Consider the following 21,132-nt stretch of genomic DNA (forward strand, 5'->3'; position numbering starts at 1 on the left):
TGGTGCCCAGTGTGGGCAAACTGGTCATGCTCCTCTAAATCCACTTCTGTTCTGGGGTAGGAGTAGCTAACCTGTGACACACTATATACTGTATTTTTCGCGCTATAGGGCGCACTTTTCCCCCTCCAAAAATTATGGGGAAATGTGTGTGCGTCCTATAGAGCGAATGCAGGCTGTGCGGCTAAGCCCAAAGCCAGAACAGGGAGACGGAGCACTGCGGAGCGCTCCGTCTCACTCTTCTAGCTTGGGGTTAGCTGCGCAAAGCCTCTCCAGGGCAGCGGAGTGCTGCCTTCACACTGCTGCCCTGCAGAGGCTAGAAAGGCTGTCCCTGAAGCCAGAACAGCAAGACTCGCTGTTCTAGCTTGGGGATGGCTGCGCAAAGCCTCTCCAGGGCAGCGGAGTGCTGCCTGCACCCCGCTGCCCTGCGGAGGCTCTAAAGGCTGTCCCCGAAGCCTGAAGCCTTTGGAGTGCAGCGGGAACTTGCGCTGCGCTCTAAAGGCTTCAGCGGTCTTTGAGGCTGGCGGGGGGGGCAGCGCTTCCCCCTGCCAGCCCCAAAGAGCAGGTTGAAAGGAACCTGAAGCCTCCGGAGCCCAGAAGGAACTCCCGCCGCACTCCAGAGGCTTCGGGTGCCTTCACTGAAGCCTGGAGAGTGTGAGAGGTCGTGCGCACCGACCCCTCTCGCTCTATAGGCTTCCAAGGTAGCCGCCTGAAGCTTCCAGAGCTCAGCAGGAACTCCCGCTGCGCTCCGGAGGCTTTGGGTGAATGCACCTTGAATGCACCTTGTTTTAGAGGGGGAGAACAAGAAAAAAAAATCCTGTTCTCCCCCTCTTATGGTCCGGTGCGTCCTATAGAGCGTAAAATACGGTATATGTTGGATTCCAACTCCCAAGGCCAACCACCAGGGACAATGGTCAAGGATGATGGAAGCTGTTGTCTGGCAACATCTGAAGGCCCACAGGTTAAGACACCTGTGCTCTAAAGAGATCAGACCACAGTTAAAGCTTAGTGCTTGAGTCTTAAACATTCATTAGTGAGGGCAGGAAAGTAACCTCTCACTGGCAGGAAAAGTAAACAACAGTTCTAAGTGTTGCTGTTTCCCTAGGTTTCACATACCTGATATGAAAGATGAACTGGTGTTTCTATTAGTCTCCTGAGGGCTGATAAGAAGTATAATTTTTTTCCTCTTTCTAGGGCATTTTTGGTGTGAAATTTTTAAGTGCATAGTGAGAAATGGTTCAGACTTGGGAACAGAATCCCTCATTTTCCATAGCTACTCTCAGCATTTTAAGCTATTTTTCAAAATCTATTAAGCTATTTGGCATCTCTACTAACTAGAAATTCATGCTTAATAATTATTTGCTTCTTTTGTCTTTTAAGCTAAAACATTTTGTAACAATTGCAGGTACAACAGGTTCTGAACATACCTCCAAATACTTGATTACAGAAGGATTATAGTCTATAGTTTTTCGGTTCACAGCTTTTCTCATACGTTTTCCATCAAAAGTGAGCTGCTGCATTGCCTGTTGCTGAGCAAAATCAGGTCTCTTATAGAACAGTTGTCGAGGGGCCTGGTGTTGAAACCTTGGCATATGGAAAAACCGCGGCGGTGATCCAATCTCTGTAGCCATGGTGTCTTTTGCGTTGGAAGATCTAAAATAAACAATTAAAAATGAAGGTTTCAACTAGGAATGCCAAGATATAAGAAATCTGAATAGTACTAGAATTTCTCACATAAACAAGGCAGCTTTTAAACATGTGCAACATGAGCCCATCATTAACAGGGAATTTAAAACTTATGAAAAAATATTTCATCCATCATCATCCACCCTTCACCTTAGGCCCCAGAGCCATTACAACAACTAAAACACAATAGTAAAAACAGTTAAAACAACTTACAATCACAGAAATAAGGTGGGACCTAAAAATATACATATCAGCTATCCAAAGTCAGGGTAAAGAGGTGTGTCTTCAGCATTTGCCAAATGCTATATAAGGAAGATGCCAGAGACATCCATGCAAGGAGGGAGTTCCACAACTTAGGGGTTGCTATAGATAATGTCCTCTCCCACTCTTACCCACCAGCTTCTGAGAGTGGTGGAACAATCAATAGGGCCTCCTATTGTACAACTAATGTACAATGCAATACTGAAAACAGGATATGGCTTCCCAAAATAGGTTTGTACTCCCTTGTGAGTCAATTAAAACTATTAGTAACTGATCTCACACACCACAGAAGCAAAGTAACACAGTAATTACCTTGTAGGTGGCAATGCACAAGCTAGTAATACTATATTAAATAAGTATTTAACTACAAACAAAGACAAGTATTGACTTCGATTTTTGAGAAGGACAACGTATGAATTTTCTTACACTCCACTTGTAGAGTGAAAGCTCATTTCTTGTTTGTTAAACAATTGTCAGTGTTAAATTAAGGTTATTTTTTCTAATTTAAAATGGTTCTGTTGGAGGCAGGCAGGCAAATAGACCATCACTGCAAGCTCCTGGGTTCAGCTATGATGTCACCTTCCCCATCACAGCAGCACTAGCTGCACTGTAAGAGAGAACTCAGGGGATGAGGCTGCAGGCAAAGGTCCCATTATACGCCTACTTCTGAACAGCTCAAAGCAGTCCCTTCTGCAGCTCTCTTCCAAATTAACATATTCTATGTGTGGCAGGATTTTTTATTTTTAAACAAAACCGTTTTCATTCTGCTCGGTATTCTATATTTCTCGGTATTCTATATTTCTGTTTTCTAATGTCTTTTCTCCCCCACTCACACTTACTTCTCTTGGATTAACTTCTTTTTATGCTTATTACACTGTAAGGCTTTTAACAGAATTGTGGATGTTATAAGCCACTTCAAGGACTTCAGTGAAGAATTGGAATACAAATTTAAATCAGTAAAAATACATATGAAAAATGGTTTTATCAGTCTGGCCTTTTATTTTTCCCCTAAGAAAATACAGGACGTTATCTAGCCCAGTCGTGGGAAACCTCAGGCTTCAGAGCCAAATGCAGCTCTTTGTCCTCTCTCTCCGGCCTTTGAGCTCTCCCAAGGCCACCCGCCTCACTGGCGCCGTATCACATCTAAGTGTTGTTGCATGGCTGGAACATGTCCTCGTACTCTGATACAGTTGTCAGTGTTAAGGGTTAAGAACTTAATTCGTTCTGGAGGTCCGTTCTTAACCTGAAACTGTTCTTAACCTGAGGTACCACTTTAGCTAATGGGGCTTCTCGCTGCCTCCGCACGATTTCTGTTCTCATCCTGAAGCCAAGTTCTTAACCCGAGATAATATTTCTGGGTTAGCAGAGTCTGTGACCTGAAGCGTCTGTAACCCGAGGTACCACTGTAATGCCTCTTGGAAGATAGAGAGGTAGCAAATGATGGTATTAGATCCTATGACACACTATATCTGGAAGAGGACTGAGGAGGAAGGAGCCAGCTACAACTGCCTGGTCAGAGTCCTTGAATCCTATAAGGGCTGCATCTAGTGACTCGTACATACCAGTTCAGCTCCTTCCCCTTCCCTTACAGCCCGGTAAGTAAAGCAGCTGCTGGTAAAGGTTTTCAGGACACACTTAACTTTTCCCCTCTCTCATAGTCCGGCACAGGAATGTATCCATGCTGCGCATTCTGTATATATAAAGGCCATATGGGGACAATGACACCCCCTTTAGAACCACCAACAAAATCAAAATGGCATTTCTCTGGAATATTTTGTGACAGCCACCTTTATTTTACCTTCAGGGAGCAAATGTAAGGTGTATGTTTGAAAGAAACTGGTAAGAAGAAATAAGTAAGAAAACCAAACTTCTGGGTCACCCCAATAATACCAATGGCAAGCCATTTCTAAACAAAAGGGACTAGACTACTTTTGCAACCAAACTATAAAAATGATGATTCCAGTTATTTAGTACATACAAGTACCATTTCCCATCTTTGTTCTAAAGAGCTTATAATTACAGAATTTACAAGATTCAAGAAACAGGCTAGAGTGAAATAATTTTGCAGTTATTATGTATATGAAACCATTTAACCATCTGTTGCAATACAACAGTGTTAAAATGCTTAACTTCCAAATTAGTCATCTGCTGTATTTCTGCTTGAAAATTCAGATGTCAAATTTCAACAACTTTGATGTCATGTAAAAGACCTGCAAGAGGCTACTAGTTTAGCTAAAATATAGCTAACATGGATTAAGAAGCCAGTGGGTATACCAAAGGCCTTGTCTGGGTTCAAGCTTCACCTTGGTCATGGAAGATAATGTTTCCAAGTTTCCAATCTGTAGCAAAGAAACAAGTGTCCTGCTCAGAGCTGTTGTGAATGTGTCAACAGAGATTACAGAGTACTTTATAAAAATAAAAGTTTTATATAAATGATGAACACTAAGTACCAGCAGTACTATACTTCCTATAAATATTATGATGTCCTTTATAAGCTGAGATTTCATTTAGTTTGTTCAGTTTCCAAATGATAAAAAGTGTACTGTGTTAGGAGCACAGGAAACTCCTTATAGCAGTGGTAGCCAAACTTGGCCCTCCAGCTGTTTTGGGACTACAATTCCCATCATCCCTGACCACTGGTCCTGTTAGCTAGGGATGATGGGAGTTGTAGTCCAAAAACAGCTAGAGGGCCAAGTTTGGCCACCACTGCCTTATAGTGTTGTACACTGTAGATATGTTGCATAAATACCACACCAGGAGGTTACAGTTTGTGGTTACTCCAAAGACAGCTTAAGCATAAGCCTTGGTTCAGATGACATGCTAAGCCATGATGGAGCTTGTTCCTCCGCATTCTGGCAGTGGAGGGACTCCCTCTACCACCAATGTCTGACGTGCCAAGGTACCTTGTGGCTTATTCCTCCCTCGGTTTGAGGGCCAGAGCATAATGCCACCTTCACCCAATGGTACATTGCCAGTGAATCCTCAGGAGCAGTGGTGGTTTCACCTCTGATATACCACCGGGTGAAGGCACCATCACACTCTGGCCCTCAAACTGGTCCTGGGTGATGTATCAATACGTCACCCAGACCAACCACATACATACTTCCTAGGGACAGTTTCTTGACAAAAATTATTCATTTATTCATTATGCTATGGATTTATTTCTCTTTTTCCAACAATACTTTTTTATACAAGTCTTTGTCAATGGAAAATGTAGCAGTGGCAAATTTTCTGCTGCACAACACTGTTGCATTTGCAAGATGAAAGTGCCAACACACAAGTATAAAAAAGGCTTTTTTGTAAAAAATAATAATGAATTTTTTGTTTCCCCCCAAAAAAAACCAGTTTGCCTATTGTCAGAGCTGCTACCAGGTCCCAGCTCACATAGGACCACGCCACACAGCGTCCACTTTAAAAGAGTCTTTATTGAGTTACAGGTTTCATTTCCGAACTGCAGCGTGCAGCTCTACACCTTCTGCTCTAGGTCGGCGAAGACCCGTCTGAGTCCCCGCCTCTTGCACACCAGCTTAATACCCTAGCCTTGCTCCACCTCCTTCGCCTCTCCCTACGTCTCTGGGTCCTTCTGCCCCCCTGGGCCTCCTCCCTTCTACTCTCCTCTGACGCTGACCCCCCTGATCCTTCTGCCTCCTTGCGGCGGGCTTTAGGACCTGGCTCACTCTCCGGGCTGCTTACTGCTCCAGCTTCCGCTGCATTTGAACTTGGCGCGCGCGCCCAACTCTCTACTTTCCTCTTAACCGTTGCCTCGCTCTCTGAGGAGGGCGTGACCACCCCTGACTCGTGCCCTCCCTCCTGCTGACAGCCTCCGGAACCCGATGCCTGGCTACCTTCCTCCCTGCTGCCCTCAGTTATGAGCGTGGGTCCCGACTTCCAGCTGCTGCTCTCTGAATCTCCTCTGTTCCCTTCCTCCTGGGGTGTCCCCCCGGATCCCCCCCTTGCTCTGCTCACTGGGGCTCCCTTTTGGGAGTCCTCTGACTCACTGCTTAGGCTTGGAGATCTCGGGTCGTCATCATCACTCATTCTCCCTTCGGCTTCCTCCCCCTCGCTCTCTGTTTCCACCCTTCTCTGCGTCTCTGCTTCTGAACCCCTGACATCCATCCCCCCCTCGAAGCCCCCCCTTCCCCCCTCCCCGCTGTCAGGTGTGGGTGCTGGGCGCTCCATCATCATGGGAGGGAATGCTGGATACAGGTCGCTCCCCGTGGGTGGCCGCCAACTGAAGACCTCCGAGTCTTCCCCCTCGCGGTCGTCGACGTTGACTTGTTGCTCTTCCATCTCTGTACCGCCGTGCTCGAACCCGAGGTCCTCCCCGAACACGTCCATGTCAGTCTCTGCGTCGGTCGCTCGACCTGGCATCTCCAGCCACTTCCTGCGCCATCGCTCCTCTGGTCGATCGTCCCACCAATACGAGTTGCCTGATGCCGAACCTGCCGGTGAACCTTCTGGGGAACGGGTGCTCCGTGCGGGTTCCCCTTCTGAGTCGAATCCATGGAACGTGCTGGAAGAAAGTGTGGGTGTGAACAACCAGTCGTCGAAGAAGCTCGCTGGCATGGGTTTGTGTGGGAAGAGGGCATGAAACTCGTCCTTGAGCAGGGGTTCCTCCAAAGCGTAGTCTGGTACCCAGCTATTGGCGCTGGCCCGGGTGCCCTCTCTGGCTAAGAGGTATTCGACTCCCTCTTCCCCCCATCTGGAGTCCAAAATCTCCGTGACCTCGTTGATGTGGTCCTGGTGCTTCACCTCCCGCGTCTCCGTCCGTTCCCGGAGCGGACTTGGCGCCGTCCCTGGCTCCTGGAACCTGTGAGGTGCCTTGTAGGGAGTGAGCACCGACCTGTGGAACACCGGATGCATTCTGGACCCCTCCGGCAGCGCCAGTCGGAAGGCTACCGGGTTGATCTGCGCTTCGACTTGGTACGGACCGATCTGCTTGTGCCCCAACTTCTTCTTGGCAAGCGACCTGGTCGGCACTGCGTGGGCTGCCAACCAGACCCAGTCTCCCACTTGGATCACTTCGCCAACCCGCCTGTACTTGTCAGCTTGCACCTTGTAGGCGTGCTTAGCTAGCTCCAGCTGCCGTCTGAGTTGATCGTGGACCGCCTGCAGCTCTGACGCGAACGCGTCCGCCGTCTGTGGTTCTCCTTCCCCCACTCTCTCCAGTCCCGGGAAGGTTCTGGGATTCCTCCCATTGTTGGCAAAGAACGGGGTCACTCCTGTGGACACGTGCTTCGTGTTGTTGTAAGCGAACTCGGCTAGCGGTAGGTAATCCACCCACGTCGCAGGCTGTTGATTGGCATAGCATCTCAGGTACTGCTGCATGATGGCATTGACCCTCTCTGCTTGCCCGTTGGTCTGCGGGTGTCTTGCTGATGCCAGATTGACCTTGACGTTTAGAAAACCCATCAGCTTCTGCCAGAAAGACGAGATGAACTGGCGTCCGCGGTCGGACAGGATAGACCGTGGCAGGCCATGCACTTTGAACACGTGATCTATGAACAGTTTGGCGGTTTGTTCCGCCGTGGCCACCTTCGCACACGGAATGAAATGTGCCATCTTGGTGAACAAGTCCACCACCACTAGCACAGCTGTCTTGCCTCTCGAGTTGGGTAAATCCGTCACAAAGTCCAGGGCCACCCTCTCCCACGGTTCAAACGGTGTTTGCAGCGGTTCTAACAGTCCCGCCGGTGGTCTGTGTACCGGCTTGGCCCTCTGGCAGGTGTCGCACCTCGCGACGTAGTCCGCGACCTCACCTCTCATCCTGGGCCACCAGAAGTCTCTCGCGACTAATTCCATCGTTTTCTCTGTGCCAAAGTGACCGGCCGTGGGTGCGTCGTGCAACTGTTGCAGTACCTTGGCGCGAAGGTCGTCTCCTGGTACATAGACAGCCCCTTTGCGTAGGAGCAAGCCGTCCCGCACCTGGAACTCGTCCGTGGTAGCCGTGCCTCTGAGCAGTTCCGCCATCTTGTCTTGCGCGAATGAGTCGTCCCGCAATGCACGTCGCACCGCATCCAGGTCTACTGTAGCTGAGGCACACGCCCACGCCGTCGGTGCGAAGATGTGCATGGCCGCCGCTGGCGTCACCTCTTCTAGGTATTGCGGTTTTCGGGACAGTGCATCCGCCATGATGTTGGTGTCGCCTGGGACGTACTCTATTCGGAAATTGAAGTCAGCAAAGAACTCCGCCCAACGTATCTGCCTCTGGTTCAGGAACTGAGCCGTGCGCCAGTGCTCCAGATTCTTGTGGTCCGTGCAGACCTGCACCGTGTGCTTGGCGCCGATTAGGAAGTGCCTCCACGCCTTGAAAGCTGCATGAATGGCCAGCAACTCCCTGTCCCAGATGGTGTAGTTCTGCTCCGACTTGCTGAGCTTTCTGGAGTAGAACGCTCCCGGCCGCCACACCCCCTGCGGGTCTCGCTGCAGCAGGACAGCTCCCACTGCTCTGTCTGACGCGTCTGTCTCTACCCTCAACGGTTTACTGGGGTCGATATGCAGCAGTTGCTTCTCCGATGCGAAGAGATGCTTGAGCGCTTGAAAGGACTGTTCCGCCTGCTCCGTCCAGATGAATTTCTTTTTTTTTGGAGCTGAGCGTGTCCGTAATTGCTGCCGTCTGCATCGCGAACCCCTTGATAAACTTGCGATAGAAGTTGGCGAAGCCGACAAACCGCTGGACCTCCTTCCGGTTGCGCGGGCTTTTCCAATCCAATACCGCACGAACCTTGGTGCTGTCCATGGCTATCCCCTTGTCCGACAACTTGTATCCCAGGAAATCCACCTCCGTCGTGTCGAACTGGCACTTCTCCAGCTTGGCGTACAGTCTATGTTGTTGCAACCTGCTGAGCACCTCCTTCACGTCTCGGTCGTGAGCTTGCTGCGAGGCAGAGAAAATCAGGATGTCATCCAGGAAGCAGACGCATGTCTTGTAGAGGAGTCCCTCCAACACGTGATGCATAAAAGCTTGAAAACAGTGAGAACCATTTTGTAATCCAAAGGGCATAACTCTGTATTCGTAGGTGCCCAGCGGTGTGAACATGGCCGTCTTCCACTCATCGCCCTCCCGCATGCGGATGAGATTGTACGCCCCTCGCAGGTCCAACTTGGTGAACACGCGTCCCTTGCGCACCGTCGCGAGGAGGTCGTCAATCCTGGGCATGGGGTAATCAGACGGTTTGGTCATCTGGTTCAAGAGGCGGTAGTCCACAACTAGTCTTTTTTGGGGCGTGTCTTTCTTTTTCACGAAGAAAACGGGACTGCCCCCCACTGCCTTGGACTCTCTGATGAAGCCACGCTCCAGATTATGCTCGATGAACTGTTTGAGTTCCTGCATTTCATCTTCAGACATGGAGTATAGCCGCCCCTTCGGCAGCGTCGCCCCCGGTAGGAGGTCAATCTTGCAGTCATATGGCCGGTGAGGGGGTAGCTTGTCCGCCTCCTTCTCGCAGAAGACCTCCAAAAAGCTCGCGTATTTGTGGGGGACCGCTTGCAACGTTCCCAACTGCAGTTGTGATTCCTCCTCCTCTCCCTCCCGTCGGGGCAGGATGCAGTGTTCTGCGCAATAAGAGGAGCCGAAGATCAGTTGTCTCTGGTACCAAGCCAGTGTCGGACTGTGCCTGTCCAGCCAACTCATGCCCAACACAATGGGCGTGTCCGACAGTTGGGTGACATTAAAACTGATGACTTCCCTGTGGTTGCCAAGGCGCATCACCATCGGTGGCGTCTGCTTCACCACCTGCCCCCCTAGCAACTCTCTGCCATCCACTGTGACGACTTGCAGGGGCAGAGTGGCAGGCAATAGCTGTATAGCGTGCTGCTCCACAAAGCTCTGCGCTATAAAGTCTGCGTTGCTCCCAGAATCCACAGAAAGCGGCACTTCGATAGTGACGCCGTCGGGTAGCTGGAGAGATGCAGTGAGCTGCACTACTGGTTTGGGTGGGAGGGGATCCGTGGGTTGCAAGATTGCTGGGGACTGCTTCACAGATGCGTCTGGCTGGGCCCCAGTGCCTCCGTCTCCAGCCAGACATCGTCGTTTCCCTGCTGTGGTTCTCCTTGCTGCGTTGCTGCAGTCACCATTGCTGAGGCTGCAGTGTGCTTGTGGAGCCTCCGGGGACACTCCTTCGCCAAATGGCCTGGATCCTCGCAGATGTAACACTTCCTGTTCCCTCTAGGAGGCTTCGCTTTCACTGCTGCCGGTGCTAGGGCTCTGGCTGCTGACTGAGCCCTTGCACCTCCAACCTCCATCGGTTCCCCTCCCCCTCCTGGCGGAGGTGTGGATTGCGCACGCGCTGCTTCCCTCGGAACGAAAGAGAAACTTCTCGCTGCTTCGCGCCCTCCACGTCCTTCATCTCTGCACCATGGACGTTCTTCCAGCCTCACCCCCACAGTCAGCGCCCTTTGGACCACCTCCTGCGTGCTTCGGGGCCTCTCCCCCCTTGCAATTTCATCCTTAACCGCTGAACTTAGACCCTCCCAGAAGAGGTCTCTGACAGGGGGCGAATCCCGATCCCATTCTAAAGCACTGACCAGCGCAAAAAATCGGGCGTGATACTGCCGGACGCTCGCCCTCCCTTGTTTTAGTCCATGAATCTCCCGTCTGGCAAGATCCACATCAATAGTAGACAAAAAACACGCATCCATCGCTTTGATAAAGGCATCTGCATTCTGAAGCGCCGGATCTTTATCCCTCCACAAATTGCGCAGCCAGGCTTTGGCATCCCCATGCAAATGGGACAATATGAACCCCACCTTCTCTTCCTCATCTCTAAAGTCTTTAGCCAGCAGTTGCAGTGCGCACATTACGTCTGCTCTAAAATTAGGGTACTGTTGCAAAGTCCCATCGAAGTGAGCCACAAGCCCTCCTGCTCTCCGTGCCAATCCCACGCCCTCCGGTCTGGGTCCCGGTTGCCCTTGCTTAACAAGCATTTCAAACCTGGCGTGTAGGTCTCTGTAGGCGGCTGTAGTCTCCTCCTCCCGTTTCTTGGAAGCCAATACCTCTGAGGACAACTGGGTCACTGCCTCTTGCAGCGCGGAGATCCTCTGTTCTTCCGTCATCTTGCTAACCTTTGTGAGCTCGCTTACAGACACCCCTCTTCCTCCCCTAGCGGCTTCTGCTCCCGCTGCGAGGTTTCAGGTTTCTGAAGCTTTGAAGAGACGGGTCTTACTGTCAGAGCTGCTACCAGGTCCCAGCTCACATAGGACCACGCCACACAGCGTCCACTTTAAAAGAGTCTTTATTGAGTTACAGGTTTCATTTCCGAACTGCAGCGTGCAGCTCTACACCTTCTGCTCTAGGTCGGCGAAGACCCGTCTGAGTCCCCGCCTCTTGCACACCAGCTTAATACCCTAGCCTTGCTCCACCTCCTTCGCCTCTCCCTACGTCTCTGGGTCCTTCTGCCCCCCTGGGCCTCCTCCCTTCTACTCTCCTCTGACGCTGACCCCCCTGATCCTTCTGCCTCCTTGCGGCGGGCTTTAGGACCTGGCTCACTCTCCGGGCTGCTTACTGCTCCAGCTTCCGCTGCATTTGAACTTGGCGCGCGCGCCCAACTCTCTACTTTCCTCTTAACCGTTGCCTCGCTCTCTGAGGAGGGCGTGACCACCCCTGACTCGTGCCCTCCCTCCTGCTGACAGCCTCCGGAACCCGATGCCTGGCTACCTTCCTCCCTGCTGCCCTCAGTTATGAGCGTGGGTCCCGACTTCCAGCTGCTGCTCTCTGAATCTCCTCTGTTCCCTTCCTCCTGGGGTGTCCCCCCGGATCCCCCCCTTGCTCTGCTCACTGGGGCTCCCTTTTGGGAGTCCTCTGACTCACTGCTTAGGCTTGGAGATCTCGGGTCGTCATCATCACTCATTCTCCCTTCGGCTTCCTCCCCCTCGCTCTCTGTTTCCACCCTTCTCTGCGTCTCTGCTTCTGAACCCCTGACACCTATGTATTTGCTTTATATACATCATTTACTTTTTATAAAATAACAAATTATTATTATTTTCATTCATTTTTGGTGGTAGAGTATCCAAAGGGATGTGTACAAGCTGCTCACACAGACTTAACATCTCAATGAAGCTGGAAGCTATGTAACACTAGTATTAGAACTGGCTTTCTACAGCCTACAAACTCAGTACAGAAATGATTGTTGAACAGCCTTACATAAGATTACCTGCATTAAGTGCAGACCAACCAATCACACTCATCTGAACAGTCTTACAAAGAATTAAGCAGAGGTGACTAGTGATCTTCTCTTTCACTACTCAGGTTACTGCTACTTATTTTTCCTTCTCTACCACCAAAGTTCCCACATAAAATTGTGTGTAATGGAAAAAATCCTAAAGAGATTTTTCTATTTCAAGCAATGTCTGATATAGGAAAATTGGGCAGTTTCAAAGTTTTAATTAACTTTTTCAGATGACTAGCTCTAAGAGTCAAATACAGTGGTACCTCAGGTTACATACGCTTCAGGTTACAGACTCTGCTAACCCAGAAATATTACCTCGGGTTAAGAACTTTGCTTCAGGATGAGAACAGAAATCATGCTCTGGCGGCGCGGCAGCAACAGGAGGCACCATTAGCTAAAGTGGTGCTTCAGGTTAAGAACAGTTTCAGGTTAAGTACAGACCTCTGGAACGAATTAAGTACTTAACCCGAGGTACCACTGTATGAAGATGATGTAGTTTTTTTAAAGTAAGTTAAAATTAGTAGAAGTTTCCTGTTCCTTAATTTTTCGCCAAATTGTAATCAATATAAGGAAGTACCTTATATAATTTGAGTATTTACTCAAATTTAACGCTCACCTTTTTTTGCCAAAAAACATTGCGAAAATTAAAGTGTGCATTAGATTCAATAGCACATTTACATTCGCCAGCAAATACTTTTTGGTTTCAAGTTTCTGAAAATTGAGGTATACATTAGATTCGATGGCACATTAAAGTAAATATGGTATATACAGTGGAATCTCGGTTCTCAAACGACTTCATTGACGAACAATTCAGAACCTGAACATCGACAAGTGAATGTTTTCGTTGAAGGCTTCCAAGGCACGTTTATCCATTTTTTCAATGGATTTTGCTGACCATCCCTTGATTTTCGGTTTTCAAATGTTTTGGAAGTCGAACAATTCCACTGTACTACAGAGTTTCCATTTGGGGGAATATTTATAACTGAATATTTTACTGTTACAGTAAAAATAATTTCCAACTAAAGTTTTGGATTTGTTTAAATATAAATTTCAAATAAGATTGTGCATTTTCAGTTACAATGTTTTTGGAAAATTTATTTTTTTTGATATATTTATATAGCACATAAAATCAGAATTTCTTTTTAGTTATGCTTACTAAATATATGAATGGGTAATTAACAAAATTATTATACTATGTACAGTCATACCTCGAGTTGAATGTGCTTCGGGTTGAGCATGTTCAAGTTGCGCTCCGCGACAACCCGGAAGTAACGGAGCGTGTTACTTCCGGATTTCGCCGCTCGCGCAGATGCTCAAAACGACGTCATGCGCATGCATGGAAGCAGCGAAACGTGACCCAGCCTTGCGTTCTGTTTGGGATGCGAACGGAGCTCTGGAACGGATCCCATTAGCATCCCGAGGTACCACTGTACTGTATAAATATGCTAAATCAGACTCTAATATATTTAGAACACCAGAATTTTTTCCAAAAAAACCAGAACAGTGTTACCAAGATCAATTCTGGAATTTCATCAGCAAGGGCACAAAAACATCTGTGTGAAAGTTGCATACAAGATAAATATCACATAAATGGGTTTGGAATCGCTATATATGACCTTTTGTTTCCAAAGCAAGGTATAACTATGAAACATTTCTGGACATCTGTAGTTAAAACCGCAGTCCAAAAACATTATCAATATAATATATCTAAGATCCATTAGAATATATAGCACAGTATATTTTCCTTTTAAGATGCTTTGTTGGATCTTTGGGAACCAGAAATGAGTAGAATTCAAAAATGAAGGAGGTGCTTGGACCTCACATTTGTAGTGCCATATAGATAGTAAAATTATAGCAAAAGTACACAGAATTGTTTCTTTGAATCATGGAATCATAAAATTGTAGAGCTAGAAGGAATCCCGAGGGTGATCTAGTCTAACCCCTGCAATGCAGGAATTTCAACTACAACATTCGTGGCAGATGGTCATCCAACCACTCCTTAAAAACATTCAAGGAAAGAAAGTCCACCACCTCCCAAGGGAATCTGTTCCACTGTGAAACAGCTCTTACTGTCACAAAGCTCTTTCTGATGTTTAGTCAGAATCTCCTTTCTGGTAACTTGAATCCATTAGCTCGAGTACTACCCTATGGAGCAGGAGAAAACAAGCTTGCTCCATCTTCCATGAGATAACCCTACAGATATTTGAAGGTGGCTATCAGGTCTCCTCTTAGGCTCCTCCTTTTCAGGTTCCTGGAACTCCCACAGCTCTCGCTCATAAGGCTTGGTTTCCAAACCCTGGATCATCTTGGTTACCCTCTTCTACAAATGTTCCAGCTTGCCAATAAACTACTTAAATTTTGGTGCCCAGAACTGGACACAGTATTCCAGGTGTGGTCTGACCAGGGCAGAATAGAGTGACCTATTACTTCCCTTGTCCTGGACATTATACTTCTGTTGGTAAGCCTATAATAGCCATTTGCTTTTTTCTGCTGCACTGCACTACTGACACATGTTAAGCTTGTTGTCTACTAAGACCCCTAGATCCTTTTCACATGTGCTACTGGTAAGCCATGTGTCCATTTGATATTTGTGTTATCTGATTATTCCTACCTAACTTTAGAACCTTACATTGGTCCCTAGTGAATTTCATTAGTCTGGGCCCAGTTCTCCAATTTGATAAGGTGATCCTGAATCCTGATTCTGTCTTCTGTGGCATTAGCTAGGCTTCCCAGTTTGGTGTCATCTGCAAATTTGACAAGAATCCTCTCAATTCCTTTGTCCAAATAGTTTATAAAGACACTGAACAATGGGCTTAGGACACTAATTTGCTTCTGGACACTTATACAAGCCATGGTTTTAGCATCCTGCTATAAATGAATATTGATCGATTATAATGAATATTACTAGTAAAAAGATTGCAGATTCGAACAGATTCTCTGCAACAGATTAATCAGTAATTTGATTGCACATAAGCTAGTCCACCGATGAATACTATGTTTCACATTTCCTGCTTGAGAGCAGTCCCATTTTAGGGGTTAAGTGTGGGATGTTGTACCACTGAAATCTGACTTTAAGTGTACATGGCATAGTTTAACACACCTGGTATCTGCACCTGAGCAAGTTCAACATATTTCTAAATCCTAGCACTTGTTGCTTAGGCTGCAATCTTAACCCTACTTACCTGAGAGTAAATCCCATTAAATTCAATAGGACTTACTTCTGAATAGGTATGATTAGGGTTGTGCTGCTAGTCAGGATTCTTGCATATTAATATTTATTCTTCATGTGCAATCACTTTCTTTAAATAGAAATAGACCTGAATTTTATGCAGACAAATGTCCAAAGCGAAATATCCCATTTTATTCTTCAATGACCTGCTCTGCAGACAATTTGAATTTTGTCATTTTCTTATTATAAACCCTGCATGTCTTAGGAACAATGTACGTGCCCTCGTATAACCTCTCCAGAGTGCAAAAGGTAACTTAATTATGAAGCTCTCCAAAATATTTGTAGAACGAGGTGGAAGATAATGAATCCCATCTAACATCAGAAAGCCAGGCATTTCCCCAGACACTAACTGTTTACAATTAGAAGCAAAACTGGTTTTAAATCTCTACAGACTGCAACTCCCAGGGCTTCTTTCTTACTCTGGAGCAGGCTCCTTGAAGACTGCTAGAAAGCCAGCTTTTCTGAAAAGCCATAATTCAAGTAACTGGTTCCATTCAGAGAAATTTGTTGTAATGAGTTTTTATTTAGAATCTTTAGATCCTGGAACGTAATATCAATATCAATTACTACATGTCCAAGACAAACTACAGATGGGCATACTGATTTACGTGGCTAGCTACTGTGACCCAATTACATTTTGCCTATTCCACACAACAACTATATTATTCACTAAATCTATACCCAACTTTTCCTCCAAGAATCTCATGGCAGGGTAGATGGTTTCTATAGTTTCATGTTATCCTCACAACAACTCTGTGAGGTAGATTGGTCTTCAATTATAGTGACTGGTCTAAAATGCTTTATGGCTTAGCAGGGATTTGAACCTGGATCTTCTCAAACCTAGTCCAACAATCATCCCACCCCACAGTGTCTCAATACTCTGTTGAAGACAACTAATTAAGAAGTCACACCAAATCTCATTTTCAGGGGAATGATGAAACAGTGAGACAAATTTCAAAATTGTAATATGCATCTGCTAGATTTGATTCCTCATCTGATTAGTTGGGCCTTTCTAATTTTTTATGCTAAGATTATAGTCTTACAGATAATGTACTTATAATAAAATCATTCTGCAATTAATTGGATCTTCGAGTAATTCTGTTTAAAATAAACAATGACTCTGATCCCCAGTGTGCCTTGAGGTGACCCACAAGACCACGACAAAAAATAGAGAAAAAAGTTAGGCATCTTCCAGACCAAACAATGATACACCCTGAATCACCCTCAACTCCTTCTGCATTCTGATGCAGGATGGGGTGAAGAGTGGAGCGAGCCATTGGTAAGAGTCTTCCAAACAGAAGACATTTTGAAAGTATCAGTCAGGAACAACAGCACTCCAACTGACAAAGTTCTCAGTAACAGAGCATGTGGCAACCTAAATGGCCTCGGCCCAGTATACCTGAAGGAGCATCTCCACCCCCATCCCTTAGTCTGGACACTGAGGTCCTCCTTTGAGGGTCTTCTGCTAGTTCCCTCACTGTGAGAAGCGAAGTTATAGGGAACCAGGCAAAGGGCCTTCTCGGTAGTGGCGCCCTCCCGGTGGAATGCCCTCCCTTCAGATGTCAAGGAGATAAATAATTACACAACTTAAATAAACAGTATTCTTTTTTTTAAGACTTACACAACTTTTAGAAGACATCTGGAGGCACGCCTTTATCAGGGGTTTTTTATGTTGTTGCTTTTATTATGTTTTTAGATATTCTGTAAATATTATTATTATTAGTTTGAGTAAATATATGCATGGTTTTTTTCCTCCATAAAGCAGAGAGGAACTGTCTGTGAGGTAAACAAGCAGGTTAGATCCAGTTCTGGCCACAGGAAGGGTGCTCCTATCATTCACTGACTGAAGGAGGGGTGGGTAAGAACTTTTTGCCAATTCCCCATTCAAATATATTCAAGAGGGTTGGAGATCCCTCTGGAACAGTTGGGAGGGCACTGCAGGTGGGAAAGGAGAACTATCAAAAATCACCTCTCCCATTATGAGAGTCTCTGTTGGACCAAAATTCTTTCCATTCATAGAAAGCAAGCCTCTGTGAGCAGAAAGTCACTACTGGGTCTAGCCCGGCATTGTTAGACTATTTCAGTAAAGTGAAGGCATAACTTAATGAGCAGCAGATTTGTAACTTAAAAAAATTATAGGGCAAGTTTGATTCAAGTGGAAAGTGTTGATACTCCTGCTTTTTTTTACATATGGATAACTAGAGAGAGCATGCAATGTGACGGTATTCATCATAGCTTGTTGACAAAGTGAATATTTCAACATGTCAAGATTTAAATGTGCAATCCTAACCCCCAGATACACCAGGTGGGAGAGAATGGGATGAGACATAACTCTACACTTGGTGACTGCACACTTTGACCAGTGCACATTACTTACTCTGGCATATCTACTAACTCTGGCAAAGGGAGAGCCCTATTGAGGCAAACTAAGCTACCAGAATTAAAGGACAAAATAGTGTATGTTAAGGGTGGGGATGGATGTCTTGAACAGAGAGATAAAAAAGTTACATGGTGTCCTAATTTCATTCATTGATTTGTTCCATACACAGAATTTGCTTTAATTTATACCACCCAAAATGCAACTGTAATTACTAGAGGCAAGGAAAGGTCAGAAAATGAAGGTTTATACTGGACACCCAAACTCTGGCTGTGCCACCCTGGCCAGCAGCAGTTAGGGTGCAATTCAACTTACATAATATATACATCAGCGTGTCTGTTTCCTGGAAATCCTTGCATATATGCCTAGTTAGGATTGCTCAGTAAGTGTACCAACTATGCATTCTCTGGGCATTACACTCCCCATTGGATTTGTTTGCAGAACAATTGAAAACTGTTCATGCAATTAATACAAATTAGTTTTATATCCAAATTTCAGGAATAAAAATAAAAGCTCAAAATTAAGAAGTCAAACTAATTCCTTTTGCAGAAATGAATGACTATTTCAAGGGTATCATATTTACATATTTGAGATGTTAGCTACTATTTCAACTAACAGATTAAACTATTCCATTTGAAGTGTAAACTATGTATGATTAATAAGAATTAGAAATAAAATCTTCAGCATTTTATTGGTTTATTAATATTCTACTTTAAGATGAACAAAACTATGGCTTACCAGCAAAAATGTAATGTTTGTCTCAAACATTGTTGTGTGAAATGTTTCCGTGGTGCAGGAAGGTAGGATGTAAGTTTTAAAATAAACTTACATCCTACCTTCCTGCACCACTGAAACATTTCACACAACTGAAACATTCTGTAGTATTAAGTTTCAGTTCATTCTAAAGTAGACACCTGCGTTCTGAGAACATGTGAAATTTACTTTAATACTGAATATATTAGAAACTAGAAAGCTACAGGCTTTATAACAAATGTTTATATACAAACTTTTATAACAAATGCATGTATGTCAAGTAGTACATGGTAGGAATGTTGTCTGAGCATGATCCTACTCACATACTGGTCCTACTCACACAATGAGTATTTTTGAAAATTGTGGAATCATGACTTCTTGATAAAATAAGATAGCAATTCAACATAAGAGTGTAACTGGTAAAAAAACCTGATCCTAACCAATTTCTGTAACTTGCATTGAATTTCTCAGTGCATATGCTGTTCTAACATTTAAAAAATGCAAAAGTATTAGTCTTTCCTAACATATTCATAAGGTTCCTGCACAATGGAAATATATATTTAATATGTTTGCATTGTTAATACATCTTATTGGCTCTTAAACTAACAACTGACAGCAACAGCGGAATCCTATGCATGCTTATTCAAATTAGGTCCCATTGTACTCAATTGAGTTTCTGCCAAATAGTGCACTCGGGAACACAGCCTGACCTTGTTCTCACAGTTATAGGTGCTACTTGTTTTGCTTAAATCGAATGCTACTTGAAACCCTGCATGTTCGTTCACCAAGAAGTTACACTCCAAAATAATTATATGAAGCGTGTACTTATCATCTACCTAGAATACATTAAAGGTCTCTAAATGAAACCCTGCATGTCTGTACAGCAAGAAGTTACATGTTTGTACACCAAGAAGTTACACTCCAAAATAATTATATGAAGCTTGTATTTATCATCTACCTAGCATACGTTAAAGGTCCCTAAAGCGTCCTACACATCTACAAGTGATTGACCCTTATCTACAAGTGATTGACCCTGTCATAATCAACCCCCCCCCCTTTACAAACGAGGAGATGAGGTTGGTAAGGCGGCGTTGATCTTAGGGACACCTAGCGAGTGAGTGGCTGAGGTGCGCCCTGAATAGAAAGGATCCCAAAGCGCCGATCCCACACACAGCTGCTACCCTGCACCCAAGGAACTCTTCAGCTACTCTTGTGGATCTTAGGGCGAGGCCGAAATTACTTATTGCGCCCAAAACAGCAGGGCAGATGGATGGTCGGCTTTCCCCTACCGGGCTTCGACTGAAGACTTTGCGCCTCTTTTCAAACTTTCGCTCCTAACCCCACGCCGGCCTCTCTCCCGCTCTCCTCACAACGTCCTCCTCCTGCCCCGGCTTTCAGCCACAGGCCCCTCCGCCGCCAATAGCGTAACAGCGGCACCTCTCGCGGCCTAAAGATGGCGGAAGCCGCGGCGGTCTTCCGGGTCGCCGGGGTTCCTTCCCTCCCGCACCCCTGCCTCCCCACCGCCAATCGCCTCAAGGAGAAAAACTCACAAAGCAGCCGCTCACAGAGCCCCGTACGCGGGGCCCAAAAACCTAGAGCTCGCCTATCCCGGAAGCTGCTGCCTCACGAGCCGTCGCCACCATCCGCCATCTTCCCCACCAGCGACCGGAGGCGGTGCACATGAACGACGTCATCGCGCGCGCGCGGAGACCAGCCAAAGGGAGGGAGGAGAGCGAAGGCGCTGAGCATGCGCGTACTCCTTCTGAATAAATGACGACATCTTCTTGCGACGGGTTTCCGGCTGCTGTGGCGGAACGGGAAGGTCTTACCATGGAAAGCAGGCCGGGGAGCGGGAGCAGCAGTTTAGACCCTTATTAGACTTCCCAAAAGGTCTCCAAATAGTGGTGATTCTTTGACTTTTAGAAGGATTGTTTCTGTGCTGATTATAGTCCAGAAGAGGAGTGAGAAAAAGAGTGTTCCAGCCCCAGCTAGCATGGACAATGGCCAGGGATGGTGGAAGTTGGAGCCCAATGACACCTGACCGACCACAGACACCCCTCCCTTGTTCTCCTGGCAGGAAAAACCAAGATTGGGGGTGCAGAGAGAAGAGAGAAAGCAAACCCTACACGTACATAAAGAGGTTTTTTAAAGAGGAGAGGACTGTATGGTGCAATAAAAAAGCCCACAAAGTAGTTTACGAAGAATTAATTAATGAGTTATCTCAGTCTCACAAGAAATCAAGATATTACCTCAATGGTTTTCTATCTCCATCTCTATTGCAGTCAGTAGACTTAGACAAGCCTAATAATGCCATAGGTTTGGGATGTAAAAGTACTAGATGGGAAGGAAGGCCAATTTGCACAATTTTCTGCAGCAGATAAAAACTAGGGGGTTAAGGAACCAATCCTAACCATAGCAAGCAAAAAGGTAGAGGTAACCATAGCAAGACAGCTTAAAGGGCCATAGGTAGCCAGTGCAATTGGAGGTGAAGTATCAAGACCACACTGCTCATGGAAACTTGGTGTGTATTGCCAATGGAGTGAGCCGGGGCAGGTGCAAGGTTGCCACATCCTAAGTCTCTTTGTATCCCTTACATACACTCCAGTAACGAGCACAAATCTACACCAGCCCTTGGTTTGTCTTCTATCGCAGTCAAAGCAAAA

The 21,132-nt window shown here is 46.2% G+C and overlaps 1 protein-coding gene across 2 annotated transcripts in view; it reads right to left on the bottom strand.

Annotated features, from left to right (window-relative positions):
• WDR33 (WD repeat domain 33) overlaps window positions 1-20,163 on the bottom strand; it is a 62,997-nt gene extending 42,834 nt beyond the window's left edge. For both annotated transcript variants that reach the window (XM_082225187.1, XM_082225186.1), the window contains exons 1-2: window positions 20,020-20,163; window positions 1,425-1,650 (exon numbers count right to left, since the gene is read on the bottom strand). In XM_082225187.1, the coding sequence (XP_082081313.1) occupies window positions 1,425-1,628 (204 nt within the window). In that variant the 5' untranslated portion in view covers window positions 1,629-1,650; window positions 20,020-20,163. The remainder of the gene's footprint in view (window positions 1-1,424; window positions 1,651-20,019) is intronic.
• Window positions 20,164-21,132: the final 969 nt, after the last annotated feature.

The sequence above is a fragment of the Podarcis vaucheri genome (genome assembly GCF_965113315.1).
Source record: "Podarcis vaucheri genome assembly, chromosome: 5".
Classification (NCBI taxonomy): Eukaryota; Metazoa; Chordata; class Lepidosauria; order Squamata; family Lacertidae; genus Podarcis; species Podarcis vaucheri.